We start from the raw sequence: 17,722 nt of genomic DNA, 5'->3' as shown, positions 1-17,722 counted from the left end.
TATTATTAGTTTTTGGTAATGTAGGAAGATTGCTACTACCAAAAGTTTACATGATGAAATCTGTACATGATTTATCTCTTTCAACCCCACCAAAACAAAATTATGTTACTGTTTCTTCCAATCCTAGTTTTTCAACCAACCCATATGACAAATGGATTTCACATGCTAAAAAGATGAAAAAAATTATATAACTGGTTCCAAGGGTACATAAGCTTCAGAACCATTTGCAGGAGTGGACTAAATGGGCAAATAAGAAGGTATGCATATTGCACGTAGACTTGGTAATGGCAGAGGAATTATTGATTTCATAGAGGCAAAAGCACAAACACTTGGTGTGCATACTCATAAAAACATTGATTTCACCTCCCAATAGTAATTTTAATCCCAAAAAAATTACAAGTCTGTATACATGTATAGAAAATTCTTGATACTTTATCCAAAGAAACCATAGGGTTTAGGGTTTAGGGTTTAGGGTTTAGGGTTTAGGGTTTAGGAATTAGGGTTTAGGGTTTAGGGTTTAGGGTTTAGGGTTTAGATATGGTGGGGTTTACCCAATATGCCAGACTTAGGAATTTTTTTCCTTCAATGCAGTTTCTAGATATTGTAAGTATCCAGATTTAAAACCATTATCAGCTTTAAAACCTCCCACGTTGACCATATTTACCAATGCGTCCACGAGCTTGGAATCTTCAGTTATTGTCCAGTTGCGATAGTTTCTGCCTTTTTCCATCACACCTACAATTATAAACAAAAAAATTAGACGAAACAATGAATGCAATAAAAAAATACCCAACCATATATATAACAAATATAACTAGACAAAACAAATTAAAGTTCATTATTAAAAATAACAAATGTGGCACAAATTCGTTCATAGTAAATGATAAACATAACAAAAGGAGAAAGGATCAATGTGTAGTATTCCAAGAATCAAACATAGTTTGCGCTAAGTTGTTTCTAAATGTAGTCCACTCGGTTGATACACCCACATAAGTGATATGATCATCGTCTCCACAACCGACATCTCCGGTTCCCTCGTCTACTTCAAATCGGTACTCAATTGGATCAATTGTCATTTCCTTCCTTATATAATTATGAAGAAGACAACATGCCATTATAATCTTATTTTTTAGATCAATTGGATAATATGAGTTGTCCCTTAAAATTCCCCATCTTGCCTTCAAAATACAAAAACATCTTTCTATAACATTTCTCGTAGATGAATGTCTCATGTTAAAAAATTCTTTAGGTGTAGTTGGTTGGTGTCCAGCACGCCAATCATTCAAATGATATCTTTGACATCTATACGGGGGCTAACAAACCTTCACATTTGTATAACCAACATCTACCAAATAATAACCTATATATGTAGTATAGTTAGTGTAACTAATAATTAATAACTAATACTTATCTACAAAACTAATTATTATACATACCTGGTCTCGGGACCTTCAATCCATGTGGCCTAAGTAGGGCATCTCGAAGCACTCTACCATCTGTAGCTGAGCCCACCCATCCCGGTAAAACATAGATAAATTACATGTCTTGTGAACACACCCCTAAGACATTTGTGGCAATATCATTTTTTCTTGTCCTGTATTTAGGCTTGTCTTTAAGTGGCACTAAGCACTTTATGTGTGTTCCATCTAAAGCTCTTAGACAGTTCTACACGAAATACAAAAAATGGTTTTATGTCATATCAAGCAACTCGTGTACTAATTGAAAATTTTATAAGGAGTACTTATACCTTGAACCACTTCCATCTTTGATCTGTAGAGTTTTCTGTAACAGGTTCGGGTTTCTTAAGCAAATGTGGATGCAACCTTTTCACCGCATTGCAAACTCTGTTGACAATTTTGCTAATTGTTTCTCCCGAACGCTGGAAACGACCTATCATGACCTGATTCTTCACATTATGTGCAATAATGTGAAGAAATATGGCCACTTTCTCATCAATATCCGTATGTCTAGTTGTTCTTAACCCACCTAATATGTGAAGCATTTCACACAACTTTGTTAAACATTTGCGGGTCATCCTAAGGTGTGATATGCATGTAGTGTCGCTTTTGTAAGCGTATTTATGCAATATTTCTTGCCGATCCACATTCGACGATATGTTTTTGATACGTGATTTACCACTCCTATATATTTGTAGTAACTTGCATACCGTGATAAAAAAACCATGTAACAATTGTCATAACTTCGTTCCAAAATGTAACGACTATTTGACTTATAATTTTTTATGTTTGCTTATAGGTAGACTAAGTCGTGCCATTTCCTACTCATCTCCCATAAAAAAGAAAATTATTCACTTAAAAGACATAATATTATTACTTTACTCGTTAATTAATTGTCACATTATACAAAAAAGATGGTGTCCATTAGTACAACACATGATCAAACGACTAGAAAAATAATTCAATAGAAGACTTTATGGGTAAATATAAATTCAAGGGAGTAAATTTGTATTTAACATATTTAGAAGGCATATGATGCATATGATGCAATAAGTAAAAAAGACAAAATTCAATCAAACAACCTGTAGCAATGTATGGTTGTGAATAATTCTATACACATTGTACTTCAATAGATTTTAATGTATTTTATCATAAAAGTAGTATTTTATTCTTTTTTTTCTTCCCACGTGATGGTGTATGAAAGGCTACATATAGCTTTTTTTTCTTTTCCTCATCTCGTGTACAAAATAAAGTTTTTCACATTATATTTGTTATTTGGTTAAATAAAGAAATCAACCAACATGTTAATCAAATTATAAATACATGAAAGTAACAAATCTGCCAACATCATTTTGTGAATTTACATTGGTGGGTTTGAAAGGCATGACTCAATTTGAGATGCTGCAAACAACGTAAGAAGGTTATTATGTGTATTATTAGTTTTTGGTAATGTAGGAAGATTGCTACTACCAAAAGCTTACATGATTTATCTCTTTCAACCCCACCAAAACAAAATGATGTTATTGTTTCTTCCAATCCTAGTTTTTCAACCAACCCATATGACAAATGGATTTCACATGCTAAAAAGATGAAAAAAATTATATAACTGGTTCCAAGGGTACATAAGCTTCATAACCATTTGCAGGAGTGGACTAAATGGGGAAATAAGAAGGTATGCATATTGCACATAGACTTGGTAAAGGCAGAGGAATTATTGATTTCATAGAGGCAAAAGCACAAACACTTGGTGTGCATACTTATAAAAACATTGATTTCACCTCCCAATAGTAATTTTAATCCCAAAAAAAATTACAAGTCTGTATACATGTATAGAGAATTCTTGATACTTTATCCAAAGAAACCATAGGGTTTAGGGTTTAGGGTTTAGGGATTAGGGTTTAGGGTTTAGGGTTTAGGGTTTAGATATTGTGGGATTTACCCAATATGCCAGAGTTAGGAATTTTTTTTTCCTTCAATGCAGTTTTTAGATATTGTAAGTATCCATATTTAAAACCATTATCATATTAAAAACCTCCCATGTTCACCATATTTACCAATGCGTCCACGAGCTTGGCATCTTCGGTTATTGTCTAGTTGCGATAGTTTCTACCTTTTTCCATCACACCTACAATTATAAACAAAAAAATTAGACGAAACAATGAATGCAATAAAAAAATAACCAACCATATATATAGCAAATATAACTAGACAAAACAAATTAAAGTTCATTATTAAAAACAACAAATGTGGCACAAATTCGTTCATAGTAAATGATAAACATAACAAAAGGAGAAAGGATCAATGTGTATTATTCCAAGAATCAAACATAGTTTGCGCTAAGTTGTTTCTAAATGTAGTCCACACGGTTGATACACCCACATAAGTGATATGATCATCGTCTCCACCGCCGACATCTCCGGTTCCCTCGTCTACTTCAAATCGGTTCTCAATTGGATCAATTGTCATTTCCTTCCTTATATAATTATGAAGAAGACAACATACCATTATAATCTTAGTTTTTAGATCAATTGGATAATATGAGTTGTCCCTTAAAATTCCCCATCTTGCCTTCAAAATACAAAAACATCTTTCTATAACATTTCTAGTAGATGAATGTTTCATGTTAAATAATTCTTTAGGTGTAGTTGGTTTGTGTCCAGCACGCCAATCATTTAAATGATATCTTTGACATCTATACGGGGCTAAGAAACCTTCACCATTTGTATAACCAACATCTACCAAATAATAACCTATATATGTAGTATAGTTAGTGTAACTAATAATTAATAACTAATACTTATCTACAAAACTAATTATTATACGTACCTGGTCTCGGGACCTTCAATCCATGTGGCCTAAGTAGGGCATCTCGAAGCACTCTACCATCTGTAGCTGAGCCCACCCATCCCGGTAAAACATAGATAAATTACATGTCTTGTGAACACACCCCTAAGACATTTGTGGCAATATCATTTTTTCTTGTCCTGTATTTAGGCTTGTCTTTAAGTGGCACTAAGCACTTTATGTGTGTTCCATCTAAAGCTCCTAGACAGTTCTACACGAAATACAAAAAATGGTTTTATGTCATATCAAGCAACTCGTGTACTAATTGAAAAATTTTATAAGGAGTACTTATACCTTGAACCACTACCATCTTTGATCTGTAGAGTTTTCTGTAACAGGTTCGGGTTTCTTAAGCAAATGTGGATGCAACCTTTTCACCGCATTGCAAACTCTGTTGACAATTTTGCTAATTGTTTCTCCCGAACGCTGGAAACGACCTATCATGACCTGATTCTTCACATTATGTGCAATAATGTGAAGAAATATGGCCACTTTCTCATCAATATCCGTATGTCTAGTTGTTCTTAACCCACCTAATATGTGAAGCATTTCACACAACTTTGTTAAACATCTGCGGGTCATCCTAAGGTGTGATATGCATGTAGTGTCGCTTTTGTAAGCGTATTTATGCAATATTGCTTGCCGATCCACATTCGTCGATATGTTTTTGATACGTGATTTACCACTCCTATATATTTGTAGTAACTTGCATACCGTGATAAAAAAAACCATGTAACAATTGTCATAACTTCATTCCAAAATGTAACGACTATTTGACTTATACTTTTTTATGTTTGCTTATAGGTAGACTAAGTCGTGTCATTTCCTACTCATCTCCCATAAAAAAGAAAATTATTCACTTAAAAGACATAATATTATTACTTTAATCGTTAATTAATTGTCACATTATACAAAAAAGATGGTGTCCATTAGTACAACACATGATCAAACGACTAGAAAAATAATTCAATAGAAGACTTCATGGGTAAATATAAATTCAAGGGAGTAAATTTGTATTTAACATATTTAGAAGGCATATGATGCATATGATGCAATAAATAAAAAAGACAAAATTCAATCAAACAACCTGTAGCATTGTATGGTTGTGAATAATTCCATACACATTCTACTTCAATAGATTTTAATGTATTTTATCATAAAAGTAGTATTTTATTCTTTTTTTTTCTTCCCACGTGATGGTGTATGAAAGGCTACATATAGTTTTTTTTTCTTTTACTCCTCTCGTGTATAGTATAAAGTTTTTCACATTATATTTGTTATTTGGTTAAATAAAGAAATCAACCAACATGTTAATAATATTATAAATACATAAAAGTAACAAATCTGCCAACATCATTTTGTAAATTTACATTGGTGGGTTTGAAAGGCATGACTCAATTTGAGATGCTGCAAACAACGTAAGAAGGTTATTATGGGTATTATTAGTTTTTGGTAATGTAGGAAGATTGCTACTACCAAAAGATTACATGATTGAAATCTGTACATGATTTATCTCTTTCAACCCCACCAAAACAAAATGATGTTACTGTTTCTTTCAATCCTAGTTTTTCAACCAACCCATATGACAAATGGATTTCACATGCTAAAAAGATGAAAAAATTATATAACTGGTTCCAAGGGTACATAAGCTTCAGAACCATTTGCAGGAGTGGACTAAATAGGCAAATAAGAAGGTATGCATATTGCACGTAGACTTGGTAAAGGCAGAGGAATTATTGATTTCATAGAGGCAAAAGCACAAACACTTGGTGTGCATACTTATAAAAACATTGATTTCACCTCCCAATAGTAATTTTAATCCCAAAAAAATTACAAGTCTGTATACATGTATAGAGAATTCTTGATACTTTATCCAAAGAAACCATAGGGTTTAGGGTTTAGGGTTTAGATATTGTGGGGTTTACCCAATATGCCAGAGTTAGGAATTTTTTTCCTTCAATGCAGTTTCTAGATATTGTAAGTATCCAGATTTAAAACCATTATCAGCTTTAAAACCTCCCATGTGCACCATATTTACCAATGCGTCCACGAGCTTGGCATCTTCGGTTATTGTCCAGTTGCGATAGTTTCTGCCTTTTTCCATCACACCTACAATTATAAACAAAAAAAATAGACGAAACAATGAATGCAATAAAAAAATACCCAACCATATATATAACAAATATAACTAGACAAAACAAATTAAAGTTCATTATTAATAATAACAAATGTGGCACAAATTCGTTCATAGTAAATGATAAACATAACAAAAGGAGAAAGGATCAATGTGTAGTATTCCAAGAATCAAACATAGTTTGCGCTAAGTTGTTTCTAAATGTAGTCCACTCGGTTGATACACCCACATAAGTGATATGATCATCGTCTCCACCGCCGACATCTCCGGTTCCCTCGTCTACTTCAAATTGGTTCTCAATTGGATCAATTGTCATTTCGTTCCTTATATAATTATGAAGAAGACAACATGCCATTATAATCTTATTTTTTAGATCAATTGGATAATATGAGTTGTCCCTTAAAATTCCCCATCTTGCCTTCAAAATACAAAACATCTTTCTATAACATTTCTCGCAGATGAATGTCTCATGTTAAATAATTCTTTAGATGTAGTTGGTTGGTGTCCAGCACGCCAATCATTTAAATGATATCTTTGACATCTATATGGGGCTAAGAAACCTTCACCATTTGTATAACTAACATCTACCAAATAATAACCTATATATGTAATATAGTTAGTGTAACTAATAATTAATAACTAATACTTATCTACAAAACCAATTATTATACATACCTGGTCTCGGGACCTTCAATCCATGTGGCCTAAGTAGGGCATCTCGAAGCACTCTACCATCCGCAGCTGAGCCCTCCCATCCCGGTAAAACGTAGATAAATTGCATATCTTGTGAACACACCCCTAAGACATTTGTGGCAATATCATTTTTTCTTTTCCTGTATTTAGGCTTGTCTTTAAGTGGCACTAAGCACTTTATGTGTGTTCCATCTAAAGCTCCTAGACAGTTCTACACGAAATACAAAAAATGGTTTTATGTCATATCAAGCAACTCGTGTACTAATTGAAAATTTTTATAAGGAGTACTTATATCTTGAACCACTTCCATCTTTGATCTGTAGAGTTTTTTGTAACAGGTTCGGGTTTCTTAAGCAAATGTGGATGCAACCTTTTCACCGCATTGCAAACTCTGGTGACAATTTTGCTAATTGTTTCTCCCGAACGCTGGAAACGACCTATCATGACCTGATTCTTCACATTATGTGCAATAATGTGAAGAAATATGGCCACTTTCTCATCAATATCTGTATGTCTAGTTGTTCTTAACCCACCTAATATGTGAAGCATTTCACACAACTTTGTTAAACATCTGCGGGTCATCCTAAGGTGTGATATGCATGTAGTGTCGCTTTTGTAAGCGTATTTATGCAATATTGCTTGCCGATCCACATTCGTCGATATGTTTTTGATACGTGATTTACCACTCCTATATATTTGTAGTAACTTGCATACCGTGATAAAAAAACCATGTAACAATTGTCATAACTTCATTCCAAAATGTAACGACTATTTGACTTATACTTTTTTATGTTTGCTTATAGTTAGACTAAGTCGTGCCATTTCCTGCTCATCTCCCATAAAAAAGAAAATTATTCACTTAAAAGATATAATATTATTACTTTAATCGTTAATTAATTGTCACATTATACAAAAAAGATGGTGTCCATTAGTACAACACATGATCAAACGACTAGAAAAATAATTCAATAGAAGACTTCATGGGTAAATATAAATTCAAGGGAGTAAATTTGTATTTAACATATTTAGAAGGCATATGATGCATATGATGCAATAAGTAAAAAAGACAAAATTCAATCAAACAACCTGTAGCATTGTATGATTGTGAATAATTCCATATACATTCTACTTCAATAGATTTTAATGTATTTTATCATAAAAGTAGTATTTTATTCTTTTTTTTTCTTTCCACGTGATGGTGTATGAAAGGCTACATATAGTTTGTTTTTCTTTTCCTCATCTCGTGTATAGCATAAAGTTTTTCACATTATATTTGTTATTTGGTTAAATAAAGAAATCAACCAACATATTAATCAAATTATAAATACATGAAAGTAACAAATCTGCCAACATCATTTTGTAAATTTACATTGGTGGGTTTGAAAGGCATGATTCAATTTGAGATGCTGCAAACAACGTAAGAAGGTTATTATGGGTATTATTAGTTTTTGGTAATGTAGGAAGATTGCTACTACCAAAAGATTACATGATGAAATCTGTACATGATTTATCTCTTTCAACCCCACCAAAACAAAATGATGTTACTGTTTCTTCCAATCCTAATTTTTCAACCAACCCATATGACAAATGGATTTCACATGCTAAAAAGATGAAAAAATTATATAACTGGTTCCAAGGGTACATAAGCTTCAGAACCATTTGCAGGAGTGGACTAAATGGGCAAATAAGAAGGTATGCATATTGCACGTAGACTTGGTAAAGGTAGAGGAATTATTGATTTCATAGAGGCAAAAGCACAAACACTTGGTGTGCATACTTATAAAAACATTGATTTCACCTCCCAATAGTAATTTTAATCCCAAAAAATTTACAAGTCTGTATACATGTATAGAGAATTCTTGATAATTTATCCAAAGAAACCATAGGGTTTAGGTTTTAGGGTTTAGGGTTTCGGGTTTCGGGTTTAGGGTTTAGGGTTTCGGGTTTAGGGTTTAGGGTTTTTTTTTGGATAAAAGGGGAAAACCCCTTGGCAAATATTATTAAAAAGAGAAAAAACATTACAAAGAGAAGAGGGCAACCGCCCCAAAAAACTAACTACAAAAAAGAAAACAAACCAACAAAACTATAACTAAATAAAATATATAAGCCTATCTAAGCTCCTCCATCCAATCCACTTCCAAGTCCAATTCCATTGCTCCAGATGAAACCAGACATAGCTACCAAAAAAATAAACACTGAGCTCAAAATCAAAGTACTTCAAGCTCAAAGCAGCAACAAAGGCTTCAATCTGAAAGCTCTTGATCCTCCACCAAAACAAGGAGAAAAAAATGACCTCAAACTCAAAAAAATAATCCCAATCTAGAGAAAACCTCATATCACCAAACTTCCAAAGCAAACCATAACCCAAAAACATAGGAAGAAAAGACAATCCCATCGCAATCCAGAATCCAAATCTATTCATCATTAATAACATTTTCCATATTGGCATCCATGCCCGTGTGACCGTCAAAAACTTCCCCTTGCTTCATATAATTCTCATAAGCAGAATTATCCAATCCAAATTCTTCATACAAAGCTTCCACATTTTCTTTATTGCCAAAATCTTGAAGAACTCCAAACGAATTTATGATATTTAAGTTAACTGGAGCCGCACCCTTAACATTTTGATAATGCTTATCAAAATGATTAACCAAATCAAAATTTGAAGAAACTTTGAAATCAGCCCCTGATTTCGGAATATAGGTCTGCTTGCTGATTTCATTTTTCTCCACAGTTTCTATCTTTATTCCTCCCTGATTATCGATATACACAGAATTATTTCCCATATTGCCCCTAGATTCCGAAACAGCCCCTGCATCCATTTTCTTACCCAACTTCGAATTATTGATACTACTTTTCCCCTTATCAGCATTCAAATCATTGGAATTATCACTCTTAAATTGAAAATTCCCATTATACCCCTGCAGCCCTTTGCCTTTATCCCCCTGTTTGCTTTCGCTATGCATTCCAGATTTCACAGAAAAATTCCTTTTCTGCCATTGATTCCCATTACTCATTCCCTCCCACTTCTTTCCATTATTTTGGAATTTCCCATTATGCCCTTGAGCCATCGCATAATTTTTCTGACTGCTTTCTTCTTTAGCTTTTTCCCCAGCGCTTTCCCTTTTATTTTTCTTAAAAACCGCTTGATACCCTTCCTCATCTTCTTCAGCTTTTTTTGAACTCGCAATTAAGAGTTCCATCAAATCAATTTTTCCTTCCTCCTTTATATTATCAGCCTTGTTGATGGAATTAATTTCTTTAACTTGATTAACAAGCAGAATACCACAATTAGAGTCTTTATGCCCATACACTTTGCAATGAGAGCATTTTGAGGGATTCCAAGCATACTCCACCCTACATTTCGTAATTATTCTCTCTCTAGTGGTCAAATCAGACGAATAAACTTGCACTTCTTTAAGCCAATCCATAGAAGCTGACATTTCAATAAGGATTTTCATAAAAGCCGGTCTACCCCAGTGATCTTGACACATGCTAGCAATATGAGCATCAACATCTAGAGGTTTCCCAATTTCCCAAGCAATGTGACTCAGCCCTATGCCATTCCAGTATTCTAGAGGAACATTATAAATTTTCACCCAGACTGGAACCTTATCATGTTGCCCTTTAGCAGAACTCACACCAGTAGTCCATCTTCTTACCACAAGAGCACTATCAAATATCATCCAAACCCCTCCATCCAAAACCGAGATCATACCCTGTTCAGAATTGAACCGAAAAAAATAGATTCCCTCATCATTAACCATAACCTCCTCCAGTCCATGTTTCCTCCACATATTATGAGCAAACTTATTCACATTAAAGAAATTAATATGCTTATCAATAAAATAACCATACAAAGTTGTTTTAAATGGGCTGCAACCTTTTAAAATATCTCCATAAGGCATCTCAACAACTCAATAAGGAAGGTTAGGATCCTTATTGATAATAGAGATCAAATTAGCAGCATTTAACTTCTTCCCACTAACCTTCTCAGCATACGAAACTTGCTCCCCCTTAATAGAGTCCACACCAATAGAATTAGATTGATGCCTACACTTCTTCTCCTGAGCTATACCAGAATTAGCATTCTCTAACATAACATCAGAAATAAGTAACCCACCATTAGGATTTTTAGCATTATCATTCTGGATCACATTTTCATCAACGGCCATTTTTCCATCATTACCCTCCATCTCTTCATCAACATAATTGAACTTGAACTCTCCATTGTTAACAATATCAAGATGGCTAAACTTACTTGGGAACCGATAAACAATTTCATTACACACTTCTTCCAGCTGCTTGTTAACAAATTCATCTATTTCAAATTTCCCTTTAATCTTCTTTTCCTTGACTATGGACTGTATAGAGCACAAATTCTGAATATCAACAACCACAGGGTCATTATTTTCCGAAACTGGAACTCCAACCGGCAAGAAATTAATAACAGTTTCTCCAACTTTTTGAAGCCCATCCGAAGCTTCAAACTCAGTGGATTTCTTCATATCAACTGCCATAGGAAACAAGGTAGAGGATGGCTTGAAAGGAATCCGATTCTTCCCAAAATTGGCTTCCACCTGTTTCTTAATTTTGCTGGTACATAGCTTATGAAACACCATCTCCTTCTTCTTCTTGCTAAGATCCTTCCATCTCAAAAGCAAATCGTTTCTTAACATTATCAATTGATTCCTCAAAAGAAGAGAGTTTCTTAACATTATCAATTGATTCCTCAAAAGAATTATCAGAATCATTGCCAATGTTATACTTCTTTTTCGTGAATCTAAGGCCATGAACAAAACCCTCCTTCTCACTAGCAGACAAGTTATTCCAGAACACCAACATAGAATTCTTCTCTCCAGGACTGCAAAATTGATTGATATCTTTCTCAAATTCACACACTAGGGAGTCCAAATCACCAAACAAACCTTCCTCCATCTTAATTGAAGTACCGATGGAAGGGGTAACCACCGAAGAAGCAGCGGCGTCAACAGACAAATTGATCGACAAAGCCTTCGATCCCAAAACCTCACCCTCTTTCACAATTGGCAAATTAGAACTCTTAATCGCACTAGGAATCGCTTCTTTTCCAACACCAGAAGGAGTTTCAATATCAGATTTCTGCTTATTTCTCGATCTCGCACCTTTCCCTTTTTTTTGACATTATTACATCGGGTTCTATATCCGGTGGAACACCTTCCATGAACCCAAATCACTAGTATCAATAGATGGAGAATGAAAAGACGAAAAGAATGAGACCAAAATCAAGCTCCAACTCTACCAGAATAATGATCGGCGCCGGAAAAACGAGGAAAAAAGCGGGGAATCGCCAAAATCGCCAGAGAAGAGAGAGAAACAAAGAGAGAGAAAGTTGTGGTTTAGGGTTTAGAGTTCAGATATTGTGGGATTTACCCAATATGCCAGAGTTAGGAATTTTTTTCCTTCAATGCAGTTTCTAGATATTGTAAGTATCCAGATTTAAAACCATTATCAGCTTTAAAACCTCCCATGTTCACCATATTTACCAATGCGTCCACGAGCTTGGCATCTTCGGTTATTGTCCAGTTGCGATAATTTCTGCCTTTTTCCATCACACCTACAATTATAAACAAAAAAATTAGACGAAACAATGAATGCAATAAAAAAATACCCAACCATATATATAACAAATATAACTAGACAAAACAAATTAAAGTTCATTATTAAAAATAACAAATGTGGCACAAATTCGTTCATAGTAAATGATAAACATAACAAAATGAGAAAGGATCAATGTGTAGTATTCCAAGAATCAAACATAGTTTGCGCTAAGTTGTTTCTAAATATAGTCCACTCGGTTGATACACCCACATAAGTGATATGATCATCGTCTCCACCGCCGACATCTCCGGTTCCCTCGTCTACTTCAAATCGGTTCTCAATTGGATCAATTGTCATTTCCTTCCTTATATAATTATGGAGAAGACAACATGCCATTATAATCTTATTTTTTAGATCAATTGGATGATATGAGTTGTCCCTTAAAATTCCCCATCTTGCCTTCAAAATACAAAAACATCTTTCTATAACATTTCTCGTAGATGAATTTCTCATGCTAAATAATTCTTTAGGTGTAGTTGGTTGGTGTCCAGCACGCCAATCATTTAAATGATATCTTTGACATCTATACGGGGCTAAGAAACCTTCACCATTTGTATAACCAACATCTACCAAATAATAACCTATATATGTAGTATAGTTAGTGTAACTAATAATTAATAACTAATAGTTATCTACAAAACCAATTATTATACATACCTGGTCTCGGGACCTTCAATCCATGTGGCCTAAGTAGGGCATCTCGAAGCACTCTACCATCCGCAGTTGAGCCCTCCCATCCCGGTAAAACGTAGATAAATTGCATATCTTGTGAACACACCCCTAAGACATTTGTGGCAATATCATTTTTTCTTGTCCTGTATTTAGGCTTGTCTTTAAGTGGCACTAAGCACTTTATGTGTGTTCCATCTAAAGCTCCTAGACAGTTCTACACGAAATACAAAAAATGGTTTTATGTCATATCAAGCAACTCGTGTACTAATTGAAAATTTTATAAGGAGTACTTATACCTTGAACCACTTCCATCTTTGATCTGTAGAGTTTTCTGTAACAGGTTCGGGTTTCTTAAGCAAATGTGGATGCAACCTTTTCACCGCATTGCAAACTCTGGTGACAATTTTGCTAATTGTTTCTCCCGAACGCTGGAAACGACCTATCATGACCTGATTCTTCACATTATGTGCAATAATGTGAAGAAATATGGCCACTTTCTCATCAATATCCGTATGTCTAGTTGTTCTTAACCCACCTAATATGTGAAGCATTTCACACAACTTTGTTAAACATCTGCGGGTCATCCTAAGGTGTGATATGCATGTAGTGTCGCTTTTGTAAGCGTATTTATGCAATATTGCTTGCCGATCCACATTCGTCGATATGTTTTTGATACGTGATTTACCACTCCTATATATTTGTAGTAACTTGCATACCGTGATAAAAAAACCATGTAACAATTGTCATAACTTCATTTCAAAATGTAACGACTATTTGACTTATACTTTTTTATGTTTGCTTATAGGTAGACTAAGTCGTGCCATTTCCTACTCATCTCCCATAAAAAAGAAAATTATTCACTTAAAAGCCATAATATTATTACTTTAATCGTTAATTAATTGTCACATTATACAAAAAAGATGGTGTCCATTAGTACAACACATGATCAAACGACTAGAAAAATAATTCAATAGAAGACTTTATGGGTAAATATAAATTCAAGGGAGTAAATTTGTATTTAACATATTTAGAAGGCATATGATGCAATAAGTAAAAAAGACAAAATTCAATCAAACAACCTGTAGCATTGTATGGTTGTGAATAATTCCATATACATTCTACTTCAATAGATTTTAATGTATTTTATCATAAAAGTAGTATTTTATTCTTTTTTTTCTTCCCACGTGATGGTGTATGAAAGGCTACATATAGTTTTTTTTTTCTTTTCCTCATCTCGTGTATAGCATAAAGTTTTTCACATTATATTTGTTATTTGGTTAAATAAAGAAATCCACCAACATGTTAATAATTTTATAAATACATGAAAGTAACAAATCTGCCAACATCATTTTGTAAATTTACATTGGTGGGTTTGAAAGGCATGACTCAATTTGAGATGCTGCAAACAACGTAAGAAGGTTATTATGGGTATTATTAGTTTTTGGTAATGTAGGAAGATTGCTACTACCAAAAGATTACATGATGAAATCTGTACATGATTTATCTCTTTCAACCCCACCAAAACAAAATGATGTTACTGTTTCTTCCAATCCTAGTTTTTCAACCAACCCATATGACAAATGGATTTCACATGCTAAAAAGATGAAAAAATTATATAACTGGTTCCAAGGGTACATAAGCTTCAGAACCATTTGCAGGAGTGGACTAAATGGGCAAATAAGAAGGTATGCATATTGCACGTAGACTTGGTAAAGGCAGAGGAATTATTGATTTCATAGAGGCAAAAGCACAAACACTTGGTGTGCATACTTATAAAAACATTGATTTCACCTCCCAATAGTAATTTTAATCCCAAAAAAATTACAAGTTTGTATACATGTATAGAGAATTCTTGATACTTTATCCAAAGAAACCATAGGGTTTAGGGTTTAGGGTTTAGGGTTTAGGGATTAGGGTTTAGGGTTTAGGGTTTAGATATTGTGGGGTTTACCCAATATGCCAGAGTTAGGAATTTTTTTTCCTTCAATGCAGTTTCTAGATATTGTAAGTATCCAGATTTAAAACCATTATTAGCTTTAAAACCTCCCATGTTCATCATATTTACCAATGCGTCCACGAGCTTGGCATATTCGGTTATTGTCCAGTTGCGATAGTTTCTGCCTTTTTCCATCACACCTACAATTATAACCAAAAAATTAGACGAAACAATGAATGCAATAAAAAAATACCCAACCATATATATAACAAATATAACTAGACAAAACAAATTAAAGTTCATTATTAAAAATAACAAATGTGGCACAAATTCGTTCATAGGAAATGATAAACATAACAAAAGGAGAAAGGATCAATGTGTAGTATTCCAAGAATCAAACATAGTTTGCGCTAAGTTGTTTCTAAATGTAGTCCACTCGGTTGATACACCCACATAAGTGATATGATCATCGTCTCCACCGCCGACATCTCCGGTTCCCTCGTCTACTTCAAATCGGTTCTCAATTGGATCAATTGTCATTTCCTTCCTTATATAATTATGGAGAAGACAACATGCCATTATAATCTTATTTTTTAGATCAATTGGATGATATGAGTTGTCCCTTAAAATTCCCCATCTTGCCTTCAAAATACAAAACATCTTTCTATAACATTTCTCGCAGATGAATGTCTCATGTTAAATAATTCTTTAGGTGTAGTTGGTTGGTGTCCAACACGCCAATCATTTAAATGATATCTTTGACATCTATACGGGGCTAAGAAACCTTCACCATTTGTATAACCAACATCTACCAAATAATAACCTATATATGTAGTATGGTTAGTGTAACTAATAATTAATAACTAATACTTATCTACAAAACCAATTATTATACATACCTGGTCTCGGGACCTTCAATCCATGTGGCCTAAGTAGGGCATCTCGAAGCACTCTACCATCCGCAGCTGAGCCCTCCCATCCCGGTAAAACATAGATAAATTGCATATCTTGTGAACACACCCCTAAGACATTTGTGGCAATATCATTTTTTCTTGTCCTGTATTTAGGCTTGTCTTTAAGTGGCACTAAGCACTTTATGTGTGTTCCATCTAAAGCTCCTAGACAGTTCTACACGAAATACAAAAAATGGTTTAGGGTTTAGGGTTTAGGGTTTAGGGTTTTTTTTTTTTGGATAAAAGGGGAAACCCCTGGGCAAATTTTATTGATACGAAAAAACATTACAAAAGGAGAGAGGGCAACCGCCCAAAAAAACTAACTACAAAAAACCTAACAAAACAACTAACAACTAATCTAAATACTAGTTTTAAAAGAACAAAAAGCCCTAACTAACAAAAACCAACCAATCAACTTCCATGTCCGACTCCAAAGCAAGGAGTGAAACCAAACATAGCTTACAAAAAAATACACAATGATATCTAACCCAAAATTCTTCCATCTCACAAACTCTTCAAAATCTTCAATCTTCATGTAGCTTTTAATCCTCCACCAAGCCAAACCCCAAAAAATGGCCTCATGCTCAAACAAATAATCCAAGGTTTGAATAATGTCAATCTTACAATACATCCAAGTAACTTCCAAATCAAGAGAATCATTGGCCAATTCAATCAAATCATCAATAATTTTCACATTTCTCCAAACCGGACTAAATCCAAGAATAGCAATCAACTTTGATCTTTGAGCTTTACTCTTCATGCTATACTTTCCAATCTTCTCCAAAATCCACTTATTAAACTTTTTTCCAATCTTCACTTGATAATCCAATAAGCTCCAACAATTAAGCCCATTATCCTTCACTAAATTCTTGAGACGATTTCTAAAAATATCAATTAAATCTTCCAAAAATTTTCCAATATCCTCTATAGCAAAAGAAAAAGTCTTCAAATTCCTTGAAAGTATGATGCTAAAAACCGACATATTCAAGCAATTCCCACCATTTCCAAAAAATCTTCAACTTTTCTCCAACATCTTCCTTGCCCAATTTATTCCAAATAGACTTCAAGCAATCTTTCACAAAAATCGACCAAGTATTCCAAAAATGCCCTTGAGGAAAAAACCATCTTCTAACAAAAAAGGATCTCATGGAAGCGGAAATACCCCATTCTTCAAGGCCAAAAAAATCCACACCACCAATATTCTTCTTAATAATCAACCCAAAATTATGAAATCCGTCAATTCCTTTAATAATGGGAATATTCCAAAAATACCCCTGAAAGTTAATCCCTAAAAAATTAAGGATTAAACTTTCAAAATCCACATCAAAGGTAAAAATACCAATGATAACCGGGATAGACCAGTTGGCATTAAGAATTTGGTAAAACCAAAAAT

The 17,722-nt window shown here is 33.9% G+C and overlaps 2 protein-coding genes across 2 annotated transcripts; both read right to left on the bottom strand.

Moving 5' to 3' along the window:
• Positions 1–565: 565 nt before the first annotated feature.
• Positions 566–2,035, bottom strand: LOC145072906 (uncharacterized). Its single transcript, XM_079019398.1, has 4 exons — positions 1,748–2,035; positions 1,554–1,665; positions 1,437–1,502; positions 566–735 (listed from the first exon to the last, which is right to left on the bottom strand). The coding sequence occupies exons 1-4, from the start codon at positions 2,033–2,035 to the stop codon at positions 566–568; spliced, it is 636 nt and encodes a 211-aa protein (XP_078875524.1).
• Positions 2,036–12,897: 10,862 nt separating this feature from the next.
• Positions 12,898–17,311, bottom strand: LOC145072901 (uncharacterized). Its single transcript, XM_079019395.1, has 5 exons — positions 16,818–17,311; positions 15,484–15,576; positions 13,737–14,130; positions 13,426–13,654; positions 12,898–13,349 (listed from the first exon to the last, which is right to left on the bottom strand). Exons 1-5 carry the CDS (start codon positions 17,309–17,311, stop codon positions 12,898–12,900), a joined length of 1,662 nt encoding a protein of 553 aa, XP_078875521.1.
• Positions 17,312–17,722: the final 411 nt, after the last annotated feature.

Source organism: Lactuca serriola, chromosome 9 (genome assembly GCF_051521515.1).
Source record: "Lactuca serriola cultivar US96UC23 chromosome 9, Lser_US96UC23_V15, whole genome shotgun sequence".
NCBI classification, from domain to species: Eukaryota; Viridiplantae; Streptophyta; class Magnoliopsida; order Asterales; family Asteraceae; genus Lactuca; species Lactuca serriola.
The sequence above is the reverse complement of the archived record's forward strand: the minus strand, read 5'-3'. Positions and strand labels throughout refer to the sequence as shown.